Here is a 16858-nt window from a genome sequence, read left to right as displayed (position 1 = left end):
TATTGCTTCTTAAACTGCATACAGATTTCTCAGGAGGCAAGTAAGGTGGTCTGGTATTCACATCTCTCTAAGAATTTTCCACAGTTTATTGTGATCCACACAGTCAAAGATTTTGATGTAGTCAATAAGGCAGAAGTAGATGTTTTTCTGGAACTTTCTTGCTCTTTCAATCATCCAAAGGATTTTGGCAATTTGATCTCTGGTTCCTCTGCCTTTTCTAAATCCAGTTTGAACATCTGGAAGTTCATGTACTGTTGAAGCCTGGCTTGGAGAATTTTGAGCGTTACTTTGCTAGCATGTGAGATGAGTACAATTGTTTGGTAGTTTGAATACTCTTTAACATTGCCTTTCTTTGGTATTGGACTAAAAACTGACCTTTTCCAGTCCTGTGGCCACTGCTGAGTTTTCCAAATTTGCTGGCATATTGAGTGCAGCACTTTCACAGCATTTTTTAGGATTTGAAATTTTAGGATTTTAGGATTTGAAATACCTCAACTGGAATTCCATCACATCTACTAGCTTTGTTCATAGTGATGCTTCCTAAGGCCTACTTGACTTTGCATTCTAGGATGTCTTGCTCTAGGTTAGTGATCACACCACCATGGTTATCTGGATCATAAATATCTTTTTTGTATAGTTCTTCTCATATTCTTGCCCCCTCTTCTTAATATCTTCTGTTTCTTCATAGGTACATACCATTTCTGTCCTTAATTGTGCCCATCTTTGCATGAAATGTTCCCTTGGTATCTCTAATTTTCTTGAAGAGATCTCTAGTCTTTCCTATTCTATTGTTTTCCTCTATTTCTTTGCGTTGATCACTGAGGAAGTCTTTCTTATTGCTCCTTGCTATTGTTTGGAACTCTGCATTTGGATGGGTATATCTTTCTTAGTCTCCTTTGCCTTTCATTTCTCTTCTTTCCTCAGCTATTTGTAAGGCCTCCTCAGACAACCATTTTGCTTTTTTACATTTCTTTTTCTTGGGGATGATCTTGATCACTGCCTCCTGTACAATGTTACGAACTTCAGTCCATAGTTCTTCAGGTACTCTGTCTATCAGATCTAATCCCTTGAAACAATTTGTTACTTCCCCTGTATAATTGTAAGGGATTTGATTTAGATAATACTTGAATGGTCTAATGGTTTTCCCTACTTTCTCCAATATAAGTTTGCAATAACGAGTTCATGATCTGAGCCACAGTCAGCTCCCAGTCTTGTTTTTGCTGAGTGTATAGAGCTTCTCCATCTTTGGCTGCAAAGAATATAATCAATCTGATTTCAGTATTGACCATCTGGTGATGTCCATGCTGTAAAGAACAATATTTCATAGAAATCTGGTATGTTAGGTCCATGAATCAAGGCAAAATGACAGTGGTCAAACAGGAGATGGCAAGAGTGAACATTAACATTTTAGGAATCAGTGAATTAAAACGGACTGGAATGGGTGAATTTAACTCAGATGTTCATTATATCTACTACTGTGGGCAAGGATCCCTTAGAAGAAATGGAGTAGCCCTCATAGTCAACTAAACAGTGTGAAATGCAGTACTTGGGTACAATCTCAAAAATGACAGAATGATCTCGGTTCATTTCCAAGGCAAACCATTCAATATCACAGTAATCCAAGTCTAGGCCCCAACCAGTAATTCTGAAGAAGCTGAAGTTGAACTGTTCTATGAAGACCTACAAGACCTTCTAGAGCTAACACACACACAAAAAGATGTCCTTTTCATTATAGGGGACTGGAAGGCAAAAGTAGGAAGTCAAGAGATACCTGGAATAATGGGCAAGTTTGGTCTTGGAGTACAAAATAAAGCAGGGAAAAAAGGCTAACAGTTTTGCCAAGAGAACACACTGGTCATAGCAAACATCCGCTTCCTACATCACAAGAGAGGGGTTTGGGGGTGCTCACAAAAGGTCAAGTGCACCCACTGAGGGGTGCGGGAAAACAAGGGACACAGGCTCCTGCCGGAGGAACAGGAGGGAAAGGCAGGGCCCGTCTTCCACCTTCCCATGTGCCCTGCACACTGCTCCCTGGCTCTGGGACAGACAGATCAGTAGGTACAGACAGACAGGGGTGAGAAAGGACCCCCCACAAAGCCAGCACAGCTGGATACCAAGTGGGTGTGGGGATGAGCTGGAAAGACTGAGGGGGGCTGACAGCAAAGAAGCCTATGCTCTGTTTGAGGACCTGGAGATGCATCCTGAATGGGGTGGCAGGGCAGGGGATGGTGAAGAGCTGGAGGATATGCTATGTAGATGGCAGCATGGGAGTCTGATTAGGATAGACCTGAAGACCTGATGATGCAGGGTAATGTGGGGCTGAACCATGACAGGACCCACAGCTGGACACAAGTGAGACTGCATCTATTCACCTAAGGGTTCTCACCATCTGTAGGTGATAGAACCCACTTAATGTTAACAACATATAGTTGTAAAACGCATGAACCTTAACAGTCTTGGATATATAGTCATGATTGAAGGAAAGTGTTAATGGAAGGTAGAGTGTGATTCACTCATGTTTTATACAAAACACTCCCCCAACTAAGTTTCAACATGACCATGTTTTCTCATAGCACATTGTTCCATCCAATTTTCTAACTTAAGAACATTATCCACTTGCTGCTGGAGTCAAACACGACTGAAGCAACTTAGCATGCATTCATGCACTGGAGAAGAAAATGGCAACCCACTCTAGTATTCTTGCCTGGAGAATCCCAGAGACAGAGGAGACTGGTGGGCTGCTGTCTATGGGGTCGCACGGAGTCGGACACGACTGAAGCGACTTAGCAGCAGCAGCAACATCCACTTGCTGCTGAGTGATTTTGTAAACTGTCTTTGTGATCCCTGCTCTATGTTAACTCAGGGAATATGGTTCTGATTGGCAAACAACAGGATTAGCAAGCTCACTTCTATCAAGTGTACATCCAAGGTTATTAAACACAAAGTTTGGAGAGAACTTTATAAATACCTCCCATGTTTGAAGAACTTGGGAGAGCTATTGTGATCAGCACACTGACACTTGGCAAGCAAAAGCACATAAGAAAGGATGACAGACATTTGTGGGTTCAGGGCGGTGTGCTGGGAACAGGGAGAATAAGCTACTCGTGATGCCAGGAGGGTAGGAGGTAGGAACTACTGTCGCAGTACTAGTGTCCCATCACTGAACTTATGAATAGCCACAAGGCACTTCTTAAAGGAAAATTCATCAGTGAAAGTGTTAGTCACTCAGTCATATCTGACTCTCTATGACCCCATGAATTGCAGCTTGCCAGGATCCGCTGGCCATTGGATTCTTCAGGCAAGAATACTGGAGTGGGAATACTGGCCATTCCCTCCTCCAGGAGATCTTCCCAACCCAGGGATCGAACCCATGTCTTCTGCATAGCAGACAGATTCTTTACCATCTGAGCCACCCGGTGCCTTAAATGAGAGAAAATTCATCAAATCACAATCAAAAGAGGGTGGGAAAGAGGTGTCAGATCAGAGACCTGGAGGCCATGCCATGTGTCAGCTACCCTGCTCTCCTGTTTTCTGAAAGATTCAATGCTAACATGTACTTTTTGTGTATGATAAAATACACTAAAATGAAATTTACCATTTTAACTATTTTTAAGCATACAGCTCAGTGGCATTAAGTACATTCACATTGTTGTGCAAACATCACCACCATCCATCTGCAAAGCTCTTTAATCACACCAACACTAAGTATGTTTTACATACAGACTTCAGTGGTGCCTGCCTCATGACCCCTGCTTAGTGGATGTGGAATCCCAGCTCCTTATATCCAGAGCTCAGAACTCCTCACACATCTCTCTCTCAAACACACCACTGATCTGCTGTAGTCTCTTTGAACTTCACTACCCCTCTCAACTTATATGATGACAAATTGACTGCCAGTACCTTAGAATCTGATGACAGAGGCTTTAGTGAGGTAACTGTCACCCTTAATTAGGGTTAGCCTAATCCAATCTGACTGGTATCCTTAGAAGAAGAGACTAAGACAGAGGACAGAGACACAGAAGTGCACATGAACAGAGGGAGGACCATGGGAGGACAGAGGGAGGACCATGGGAGGACACAGCAAGGAGGATGCCATCAGAAGACAAGGAGAGAGGTCTCAGCAGGAACCAAACTGCCCACACTTTGACTGTGAGCTTCCAGCCTTTAGAACTGTGAGAAAATGGATTTCTGTTATATAAGCACTTCTCCCCCAACCTTGCATCTGTGATAGCTTGCTATAGACTGAATGTTGTGTCCTCAGAATCTATACATTGAAACCTAACCCGCTGTGAGGTTCTGGAGGTGGGGCCATTGGGAGGTGAGCAGGTCATGAGGGTGGAGCCTGTGTGAAATGGATTAGCATCCCTATAAAAGGGACCATACCCCTTTTATATAAAAGGGCCCCCTCACCCCTTCCACCATGTGAGGACACAGGAATTATGCCCTCACCAGACACTGAATCTGTCAGCACCCTGACTTGCACTTTCCCAGCCTCCAGAACCAAGAGAGATAAATTTCTGTTATTTCTAAGCTGCCCAGGCTCTGGTCTCCTGTGAGAGCAACCTGGATGGACACAGCCCTAGCAAACTAACACAGGGCCTGATAGCGAGAATTTCCAAATAGTTTCTTTCTGCTGAACACCCCACCTCCTCCAGGCAAGGATGTGCCTGCTGTCCTCCTCACAGCCCTGCTTCCTCCTCCCTCCACACCTGAGCTTCTATTCTTCCTTCAGCAAAAAACTGGGTCCTCTTCTCAGCCTCCACACACCTGCCCAGCCTGCAGGCCCCAGGGCACTGCCCGCCCAGCCCCAGGCACAGGGAGCTTTCCAACTTCAGTGAAAGCCTCCAGCTGCCACTTCCACTTCCATTTAGCATTTCCTATCCTGCATCAAAACCCTCTAAACCTTGACTCTGCTGACATTTTCCCAGGCATCTCTCTTAACAAACTCGACATAGTGACAGGTTCCTTGGAGCCAAGAGTGAGAGCTTGGCATCCTAGTCTCCCTTACTCTTCCCAGTGTGGGTCCTTTCCCTCTCCTGACTCACTCTCCTCATTGTAAACCAAAGTTTTGTGCAGTAACATCTGTAAGGGCATTGATCTCAGTGCATACAGCAGGGTGCTAATAAGTGCAGCTGGAAGGGCTCATTGGCTTTAAAAAGGTGAATAGCAGCAAGCAAACTACTAATGGGGGAAATGTGGAGGCTATTTTAGAAGAAGCAAGTTCATGAGGCTTTCCAAAAGGCCAGCCTAGACTCCACCAGAGGCCTCAGTGTGTGTGTTAGGACACGTTATACACAGAAGAGCATCAGAGTTGTTCTGCTTCAGGGGTTCAGTTGCCAGGCAAGAACCACTGACAACAAATTCCAGGATCACAAAGTGAGTCAGGATTTCAGCCAGATTCTAGATACAGAGTTTCACATTCAGGTTAACTCTACATCATAGGTCTAAATATTAATTCTAGTAAGCATCCCTGAGGCAATGCCCTCATTTTATCAAACAATTCATATTTAGATATGGAATAAATCATTCTTAAATTCTAGGCCTTACTAAAAGTTTCCAAACCTACAGAATAAACATAAACCAGCAGGGCCTTTCCATGAAAGCCCTGTGTCAGTACTAAAAACTTTGATTCTAATGTATCTTAAACACATGATGAGAGGAAAAGACTGACAGCCAAGTACCAAGTTACTGAGTCCCACTCTCCAATTTAAAAACCCTATGTCATTCTTCTTATTCCTGGGGTTTGGATTCATCAGCTGCAGGTCACTGGGAAATCTGCCATCTATCCCTCATTCCCTAAAGCATGGACCCCACTGGCTTCCACAAACTGGAAGTACCTTCTATATTTTCCTTTCTTAACCTCATCACGATGCAAGATTTCTCTACGATGGATCTTCTGTGGAGGGAAGGGAGGGGGAGAGGGGCACGGGGGCAGAGTGAGCTGAGTCTCCTGAAGCACAAAGGCTTTCCTGAGCTCCCTTCCCTGATCTCTACAGGGTTCCTGGAAAGAAGAAATGATAGAAAATAGGAGCAAACTCACTGTTCGAACAAGTGCCTGCTGACTCCTGTGTCCACTGCGCTGAGCGGATCGTCCAGGAGGTAGATGTCTGCATCCTGATACACGGCTCTAGAAAACGTAGAGAGACATCAGGAGAGGACACTTCACACTCCCTGGGTCTCATCTCTGAATCATGACAGCGTCCAACAACTCCATGTTCATTCCTGGGGCCCAGGGAAAGGACCAAGACTCTGCTTCATACAGACTACCCAGTGACTGGGGTCTGCGTGCTCACGTCCACTAGGAGTCATGGAGAAGGAGGGGCAGGATGGCAACTGAAACCCCATTTACCTGGCGAGGTTGACCCGGGCTTTCTGTCCTTCACTCAGAGGGGTTCCCCGGTCTCCTATCACAGTTAGATCTCCATCCTTCAGAAGTTGCAAATCCTACATGAAGATAGAAAAGGGAAAAAAGAAAAAGATGTAAAATGTGTTCTCCTTCTGCCATCCTAATCTTTTAACATCAATTCTCCAAATAATGTTTGATCCACAGCAACGGGTATATTTCATAGTGACTAAACTGTAACACTGAACAATTTTCAGGGTTTTTTAAATTCATTTTTATTCTATAGCTTTTCACAGCATTTATGCATTCAACCATCATAACAGATATTTATTGGGATCAACTATACCCTAGGCACTGTTCTGTGCACAGTGAATTCAGCCACGAGGAAACAAAGTCCCAGAGTTTCTTCCCATGGTGGGAGACAGGCAATATGGAAAATTAACCTTAGTGCAAGTACTGAGGATGAGAAGGAAAAGGAAGCCGGCTCAGGGGGTGGAGAGTGAAGGAGGGAAGTGAGTCCACATTGGGGGGGGGGGCGGGGGCTCTGCTCAGAGGAGGGTGAGCAGATCTGGGGGAGGGGCTCATGCAGACCCAGAGAGGCTGCTCCTCACAGAGGGAGGGGCGGGTGCAGGGGCCCTGGGGAGATGCCCAAGGGGGTCAGGACAAGGAGGCAGGAGAGCAGAGTGAGAATGAGGGGAGTGAGGGCAGAGATGGAGCAGGAGGAGCCTGGGGTCACTCCCAGTAACAGGAGGATGGGACGACTGATGTGGTCTAAGGTTTTCAAGGACTCACTCCTGTGCTTTGTAGAAAACAGACAGTAAGCTCAGAACTGTGAGGGTGGATACAAGTGAGAAGGCTACTGAAATAATCTAAGGGAGAGATGACGGTGGCCAGGACCACAGTGGAAGCATTGGAAATGGAGAGACAGGGTCACATTCCAGACACATTTGGAAGGTGGAGTCTGTAAGACTTGCTGACGGGATGGGTATGGGATTTAAGAGAAGAGGAGGACTATGGTGTTTGGGATGGGAGGAAGGGGAAAGACAGGGTCTCCATTTACTGACTTGGGGAAGATGGTGGAGGCAGGTTCAGGAGACTTCTTTTGTGGGCAAGCTGAGATGACCATTCGATGATGTCATGGTGAAGCTGGGCATGCAGGTGTGAAGGTCTGTGCTAGAGACACAGGTGTGAGAGCTGGTGGCCCAGGAGGTGAAGGCACAGGACTTACTTTGTCAAGAAATAAGTGTGTCTTCAAAAGACATTTTGCTGAACTCAGGCTCAGCTTCTCACCTTCAGAGAAAGTGTAACACATGACCCATGTCTTCACAGTGATACTTAAGGCAAGTGATAGACTGACAAAGTCTGTATAAGGAATATCAGTCTGGGCAAGAAAAAAACAAAGGAAAACAAGCATTGTGTTCCAGGGACACCCAGATCATCTGGTCTGAGTAAATGCCTGTCCATGGGAGCAGGAAAAACTGAAAGCTAAGAAGGATATGAAGTTTGTTTTTTTTAACTTATTTTGGTCACACCACATGGCATGGGGGATCTTAGTTCCCTAATAAAGGACAGAACCCGTGGCCCCTGCAATGGACCACCAGGGAAGTCCCATGAAGTTTTGACTTGGGGATCTGAGAATCTATCAAAAGTTATATTCGAATACTATTGGAAAAGCAAATAGACAAATCAGAGTACCTGCGGAAAAAAAGAAAAGATGATAATAACACTTCCAAAATGTCAAGAAAACAATCTGGCTTAAGTTACACAGTTATTATATTAGAAATCTTAGATTACCTATAATTTACCACTCAACACATCCTGGCACAGACAAGGAGAGTTTGCAGGGAGTCTGTTATCTACTAAAACCCCTCAGGCATCAATCTAGGATGCACAGCAGGACCTTTCTGCAGATGATGCCCTCATTTCTCTGTCTCTAGTTCACCAAATTTGTGGAGAAAGCAGGTGACACACTGGAGTCTCCATGATAAACAAGTCCTTTGATCTCCCTAAGTCTCACTTTTCTCTTCTATAGAATGTGCTACAGAAACAAGAGTCACTAAACTCAAGGATGCTATGAGAACCTAAGGCAGTGTATGAATGACTTCCATAAATGGAAAAAGAACAGGAATTGATTGTAACTTGCTATTGGTGACTGATGCCTATTTTCTCAGCAAACCAACAGTGGGACACCATTTGGTGTGAATTACGGAATGCAAAACACATGACCAAAAGGAGAAGAAAGAGACTGTCTCCATATAAGAACCCTCCCTGACAGGCACAGAGATGCATAAACACACACAGGTTCACTGCACTCTGAAAGTTTAACACCGCAGAGCAGACTGTTGAAATAGTTGATAAAGATCGAACGTGAGGCCCTGGCTATGCTCATAATTGAGAGCTAATTTATTTTCAAAATTATTCTAACATTTATAGCATGCCTGTTATGTCCCTAGTAATCAGGTGTTTTAAAATTATGACTGCATTTCATCCTTGAAACCACCTTATAAGGTTGATAGTACTATTATCTCCATCAGACAATCAGCCAAAACCACACAACTTGTGAACAGAGAAACTGAGACTCAACCCCTAAGCCTTCTGACTCCTGGGCCTTGGAGTTGACGTCATCAGCCTGAACCAATGTTGCCAATGGGATTATTTCATATCTCCCTATTTGATTAGAGAAAAGTTTTCAGATCAATGAACCTAAACATTTATTTCAATTAGATCAAGTACAATACATCTGGTTGTTATTTACATATGTAATACAAGAAATATTGCTTTTCTTTCTTTTATCCTCCAGGATTTGGAGGAAATGGAGGTATGGAAATTATAAAATGAAATCTTTATTATATTTATATGGATGGAGAGACATAGAGAAAAGATCTATAATACTATCAATAGCTAATATAGACAATGCCTATAAAATGCAAACATGCCAAGATTTCAACTGAAAACCTTTACCATAATCCAACCCCTCCCCCATTTAATAAAAAATGAAACTGAGATAAACACCTGGAGTTACTACCCAGGACTGTTTCTCTCCAAAAAGCCAAGCCTTTTCTACTACACATGCCACCTCTGTGCCAACAGGCCAAAATAACTCTAGGATGCCACAATTATCTGTGACCATCTTATGCACATCCACTGATACATGGATTCCAAAAAGAGATGAGCAGAAGCTCTCATAACTCATTAAATCATTCCCAGATATCTTAAAGACCTTGCTTACTCCTTGCCAATCAGAGTCATAGGTAACATTTCAGAGCAGCAGTAAAACCTCTTAAAAACCCTCTGACCAAATGTCCTCATTTTGTTGCAGAAACATCAGAGGCCCAGGAAAGTAATGGATGCATCCAAAGTTTCAGCAGGCAAATGACAAAGCTGGGGCCAGAACTCTGCCCTCTGCTGCTTCTCTTCCCTGAGCCTCCCTTCCTGCCAAGGAGGGAATGGACACAAGAGGCACAGACTCCATGTCCTGACCCACAGAGAACGAGAGAGCAGTCCATGTTTATAAATGTCACATCAAGTACAGAAGAATCACTGTGCAGCCCAGTCTTGCAGGGACTCTTCCCACCAGAGTCTGTTACACATGCCCCACTGAGGGTGGGTGAAGCCCCAGGCACTGCCCGAGTCATTGGTTCAATCACCCCATGTGGCTGCAGCAAAGCATTGGCCCCCAGGGAAAATGCTAAATGGCAGCCACTGTCCAGCACTTGCTCTTCTCCAGAGATGACCAAATGTGGGAAGAAAGACAGGGCTGAGCTTCACCAGAAAAGCAAGGTCATGAAAGAAACATCCACACCCTGCACTGGGTCTCTGGAGTCTGATCTGGGCATCAGGAGCTGGATGTGATTAAGGTAAAGAGGAAATGCCTGAGATCTGTTTACTCTACATCTCACCTTCATCCACTACATGGATGAAGTAAACAGTCCTGATTAAAAAGTTCTTCCTTATAAACTTCTTCAACTGAGAGACAGCACAGCACCGAAGACAAACATGGAATCTAGGGTCCTGAAAAAAATGGATCTGAACTTGAGCTGCAAAAGCTCAGGTGAGCCTTTTCATCTCTCCAAGCCTCAGTTTTACCAACTATAAAATGAGGATTGCAACACTGACGACACTCATAAAGAATTAATAACTCATACACCCTCTTGATTTGCACATGGACCCTAAATAAATCAGAGCTATTGTCTCACTGTTCTGTTTGCTTCCTCTTTTCTTATACAACATATACATTATTTGATAAAAATTCTAGCTCATTTCTGCCATCTTGACATCATTTCTGCAAATGCACAATCTCCTATTAATAAGAACCCAGGAAAAAGAATAGCAGTTTATTAAATGAACAACTCTGTTTTGTTCACATCATCATAAAGTGCTACTCACCTGACAATCTATGATGTTCAAGTAAAATTACTATTTCCACAGAAAGTAGGTTTGGAGGCTTCTACACAACATCTCTGAAAGTCTGTTCGAGTCTTTTCTTCACAGTACAAAAAAACAGTGTCCAGATTGCACTGAACAGACCCTTTTAAGGGGAGCCCTTTAAAGCTGTTATTCTTATTTTCATAATGCAAGCGAGTGGCATATTATTTATCAGTATCTACATTTTTTTCTTCTTGCCAATTTATATTCTCCTTATAGGTAAATTCAGTTTTCACCATTCATTCACTAATTTCAAATAATCCCAACACAGAGTTTCATCTTGCCATTTTCTGTGAAACTCAATGCCATTTCTGAAAACAATCTCTCCCCAAACAAAATGATTCAGCATAAAGAAAAAACTTTTAAAGCATTCAATTTTCTTTAAATAATAAATTACAAGTCAAAAATGAAGTGGAGAGGGAAAACTACAGACTGATAGGGACTGAGGAGGTATCTATTGAATGCAGTGGACAGACCTCATAAGGAGTCTGATTTCAACAACGGTCAAGGAGATTTCTAAGATAGAAGATTAGCAACATGTAAACACAGGCTAGAACATTGATGATATTCAGGAATTTGGGTTATTTTTCAGGTGACATAATGTGGTGATTTTGTTTCCCAAAGGCTTTCTTATCTCTTAGAGAAAACCAATGAAGTGTTTACAGATGAACTGATCTGAGGTTCAGGATCATCTCCAGAATAATCTGGGGTGGAGAGTGGGGCTGGCAGCAGGACTGGCCACCAGCTGCTGCTGGTTGGAACTGGCTGGGGCTGGGTCTGTGAGGGTTCATTACACTGTGCTTGCTATTTTGAGAAATTTTTGTAATTGTCCACTAAAAATGAAGTCAAAAGTGAATAAAACTTCACAGAATGAGACACCTCTCCCCCCCCCCCCCGCCAAAGATTCATTCTGTGAGTGTTGTTATCACATCAGGATTAAACCAACAGCATATGTGACTTCATATATTTACCCAGAAAGCCAGTTTAAAATATTAAGTGAAAAAAGTGAAAGTGAAAGTCGTGTCTGACTCTTTGCAACCCCATGGACTATACAGTCCATGGAATTCTCCAGGCCAGAATATAATCAAAGATCATTCAAATTAAAAAATAAAATAAAATCATTCTCAACAAACCTTGTAGTTTAAGCCAACAGTATCATTATTTGAAATTGAAGTATATGCAACTCAAAAGTTATTACTCACCTCTTCCAAAGCACAAGCCTTTATCACCTTTTCATATGGTTCTTCTTCGTATTTCTTCCCAAATAAAATGTTATTTCTCACAGTTCCTGGAAACACCCAGGGCTGTTGAGAAACATACGCGATCCTCCCGTGCACATTGACCTTCCCCTGCTTCAGGGGCAGCTCTCCCAGCAGAGCGCGTAACAGTGACGACTGAAACAGATGGCAACACACATGTGAACAGGCAGCACTCAGGATGGAACATGCCCCGCAGCACAGCCGACCCCACCCTGGTGCTTGATACACGATAGAACCCTTTCCTTCAGCAGGATGAAGTACAGCTCTGGCAGTTGCAACAAAAAATTGAAAATAACACTATTGGTCAATGTAAACTAATGGCTGATAAAGAACATTAACAAAATACTACTATATAACAATCCACTCTGCCCAAGTTTCCCCCAAATGAATTACTTTACTTAGCAAAGACTAATGAGGAGTGTTTAACATCCTTCACTAGCAAAGCAGTCAGCAGGAGGTGTATTTTCTACATCTGATGTCTAAAGAAATTGTTCCCGGATCTGGGTATCCTTTACTTGACAAATACCAGTTCTTAAAAAGCTATGTATGAAGAATATATCTAAAGATGATTAATTAAAAGAACTCTGAAATTTGCTATGCTGAAGAGCAAAAGTCCATGACAGAGGAAATCAGCACCGTTTCATGTACACATCCCACATTTAGATTTCTATATTTTGTTGTACAAAACACAGGAGACTAAGTGCACATGCACATGTCCTTCAAATCTTAAACATTGCACAGATGGTGTGTCTGTACCCACACCATCAGAATTCTAGCCACACTGGGCTGAAATAATCTGCCTGCGTATCTGTCTCACTCCAGAACCTGGCTGCTCTGGAGCAGAGGCATCGGAGTCTTGCTCATGTCTGTATCTTAAGCTCCAACATGTGGCTGCACATTCACTGCATGTGCACTGACAGGATCAAGTCAGGTCATGTGAGGAAATGCTCAGAGCTTCTCAGAAGAGCCTTTATAACCTCCAGACTTTCTGGAGGTGCCACTGTGACGAAAAGAAGTCCCCATTGTCTCATCCATGGGGTGGCAAAGAGTCACACATGACTGAGTGACTGAACTGAACTGTCTCATTCCATCCTGAATAATGTCACATAAATAATTTCCTTCACTAAGACGTCCTAACACCCGACAAGCAGTTCCCAACTGTGCAACGTGAAGCACCAAGAAGGAAAACCCAGTGTGCATTTATTCAGATTTAATTGCCATGAAACTTTCTTGCAAAACTAATGCTCCACGGAACACACCTAGAGAAACACTGTTCCAGGTACACCCAATTCTAACTTTGTTACACATAGGTCTGGGCTCAACTCTAAGAATTTTGTTTGTTTGTTTTGCTTCATTGGGTCATAGCTGTAGCACTCAAGATCTTTCATTCCAGCACACAGGCTTAGTTGCCCCATGGTATGTGGGATCTTAGTTCCTCAACCAGGGATCAAACCAATGTCCCCTACATTGGAGGGCAGATTCTTAACCACTGGGCCATCAGGCAAGTTCCTCAACTTTGAGAATTTAACAGGGGCTGCAGCATTGCATCAAGTTGTCAAAAAGCATCACAACTTACCTTTCCTGCTCCCACAGGTCCAATCACAGCTAACAGTTCTCCAGGTCTGACAGTAAAGGAAAGACCTTGTAGGGTTGGAGTTCCTAATGCCTGCAAATATCAATTTATAAAAATGCACCTGTTTCAATAAAGTAACACAAATTACTCCAGAAAATGGGGAAAATAACATAATAGTCATAGATATGCTAATATAACCCCCATTTTTCTCCTTCCTATTTTAAGATACTATGTTCTAGAGGCCTTTTCATCCAATTATCTCTCTTCAAGAGGCTAAAATAACTTTAGTTGATTTTAGGAAGGCTCTTTCTTTTACCAGATATCCATACGGACACAGCTCTAGACATCCACAGTATTTAAGTAGTTGAAATGACAAGATACCTGCATGAAATGCAAATTTTATGATGTATACTAACTTATTAAAATAATATACTTAATAGAATATTCAATATAGGAAGTTTTTAATCATTTATGTTTTCATTATGACCCTTGGTTTTAACTATTTCATTAATCTCCATGATGTGGCAGCTTAAGTACATGATGAACCTGGCCCTCTACTAATAAATTGAAATCTCTACTATCTCTCCATTTTCATTTGACAAACAATGAATCTCAATAATGATAAGCAAGCAAGAGGGCACTTTATATGATGAAGTCTTTCTTGGTAAATTAACTCTTATAAGTAATGGTCAAAGCTCTAACTTTACAAGAGCTCTAATTTAACACCAACAACAACAAAAAAGGGGGGGATTAAGAAATTAATTATTACTTTGTGGGTCAGAGTGATAAAGCCTGAATTTTATATGTTACATGCATTACCTGTCCTGGATAAACAGTGGCAATAAAATACTTATACTGTAAGGAAAACAAGAATGACAGTGCATGTGATAGCACACAATCCAACATGAGGGAGAAGAACAAAGTATTCATCATGCCAATGACAGGTCATATTCCTGAGAGACTTAAGGGTGTGTATGTCATTATATATCCTAAGTGTTAAGAAAGCTGTCAGTCAAACCCACAGCAAGCATCACCCTCAATGGTGAAAAGCTGAAAGCATTTCCCCTGAAATCAGGAACAAGACAAGGGTGTCCACTCTCACCACTACTATTCAACATAGTTTTGGAAGTGTTGGCCACAGCAATCAGGGCAGAAAAAGAAGTTAAAGGAATCCAGATAGGAAAAGAAGAAGTGAAACTCTCTCTGTTTGCAGATGACATGATCCTCTACATAGAAAACCCTAAAGACTCTACCAGAAAATTACTAGAGCTAATCAACGAATACAGTAAAGTTGCAGGATATAAAATTAACACACAGAAATCTCTTGCATTCCTATAAACTAACAATGAGAAAACAGAAAGAGAAATTAAGGAAATGATACCATTCACCATTGCAACATGCAACAAAAAGAATAAAATACTTAGGAGTATATCTACCTAAAGAAACAAAAGACCTATACATAGAAAACTATAAAACACTGATGAAAGAAATCAAAGAGGACACAAACAGATGGAGAAATATACCGTGTTCATGGATTGGAAGAATCAATATTGTCAAAATGGCTATACTACCCAAAGCAATCTATAGATTCAATGCAATCCCTATCAAACTACCAACGGTATTTTTCACAGAACTAGAACAAATAATTTCACAATTTGTATGGAAATACAAAAAACCTCGAATAGCCAAAGTAACCTTGAGAAAGAAGAACGGAACTGGAGGAATCAACCTGCCTGACTTCAGACTATACTACAAAGCCACAGTCATCAAGACAGTATGGTACTGGCACAAAGACAGAAATATAGATCAAAGGAACAGAATAGAAAGCCCAGAGGTAAATCCATGAACCTATGGACACCTTATCTTCGACAAAGGAGGCAAGGATATACAATGGAAAAAAGACAACCTCTTTAACAAGTGGTGCTGGGAAAACTGGTCAACCACCTGTAAAAGAATGAAACTAGAACACTTTCTAACACCATACACAAAAATAAACTCAAAATGGATTAAAGATCTAAATGTAAGACCAGAAATGATAAAACTCCTAGAGGAGAAAACAGGCAAAACACTCTCCGACATAAATCACAGCAGGATCCTCTATGACCCACATCCCAGAATTTTAGAAACAAAAGAAAAAATAAACAAATGGGACCTAATGAAACTTAAAAGCTTTTGCACAACAAAGGAAACTATAAGCAAGGTGAAAAGACAGCCCTCAGATTGGGAGAAAATAATAGCAAACAAAGCAACAGACAAAGGATTAATCTCAAAAATATACAAGCAACTCCTCCAGCTCAACTCCAGAAAAATAAATGACCCAATGAAAAAATGGACCAAAGAACTCAACAGACATTTCTCCAAGGAAGACATACAGATGGCACAAAAACACATGAAAAATGCTCAACATCACTCATTATCAGAGAAATGCAAATCAAAACCACAATGAGGTACCATTACACGCCAGTCAGGATGGCTGCTATCCAAAAGTCTACAAGCAATAAATGCTGGAGAGGGTGTGGAGAAAAGGGAACCCTCTTACACTGTTGGTGGGAATGCAAATTAGTACAGCCACTATGGAAAACAGTGTGGAGATTTCTTAAAAAGCTGGAAATAGAACTGCCATATGACCCAGCAATCCCACTTCTGGGCATACACACCAAGGAAACCAGATCTGAAAGAGACACGTGCACCCCAATATTCATCACAGCACTGTTTATAATAGCCAGGACATGGAAGCAACCTAGATGCCCATCAGCAGACGAATGGATGAGGAAGCTGTGGTACATATACACCATGGAATATTACTCAGCCATTAAAAAGAATTCATCTGAATCAGTTCTAATGAGATGGATGAAACTGGAGCCCATTATACAGAGTGAAGCAAGCCAGAAAGATAAAGACCATTACAGTATACTAACACATATATATGGAATTTAGAAAGATGGTAATGATAACCCTATATGCAAAACAGAAAAAGAGACACAGATGTATAGAACAGACTTTTGGACTCTGTGGGAGAAGGCAAGGGTGGGATGTTTCAAGAGAACAGCATCGAAACGTGTATATTATCTAGGGTGAAACAGATCACCAGCCCAGGTTGGATGCATGAGACAAGTGCTCAGGCCTGGTGCACTGGGAAGACCCAGAGGGATCGGGTGGAGAGGGAGGTGGGAGGGTGACCGGGTTGGGGAATACATGTAAATCCAAGCTAATTCATTTCAATGTATGACAAAAACCACTGCAATGTTGTAATTAGCC

At 42.1% G+C, this 16858-nt stretch overlaps 1 protein-coding gene across 1 annotated transcript in view; it reads right to left on the bottom strand.

Annotated features, from left to right (window-relative positions):
• The window catches only part of LOC110127198 (ATP-binding cassette sub-family C member 4-like), a 173325-nt gene that overhangs the window by 114291 nt on the left and 42176 nt on the right, over positions 1-16858 (bottom strand). The window contains 4 exon segments of the mRNA XM_070471119.1: positions 6041-6127; positions 6350-6444; positions 11971-12162; positions 13604-13693. Of these exon segments, the coding sequence (XP_070327220.1) occupies positions 6041-6127; positions 6350-6444; positions 11971-12162; positions 13604-13693 (464 nt within the window).

This window comes from Odocoileus virginianus, chromosome 8 (assembly GCF_023699985.2).
Source record: "Odocoileus virginianus isolate 20LAN1187 ecotype Illinois chromosome 8, Ovbor_1.2, whole genome shotgun sequence".
NCBI classification, from domain to species: domain Eukaryota; kingdom Metazoa; phylum Chordata; class Mammalia; order Artiodactyla; family Cervidae; genus Odocoileus; species Odocoileus virginianus.
This window is presented reverse-complemented; position numbering and strand designations above follow the sequence as displayed.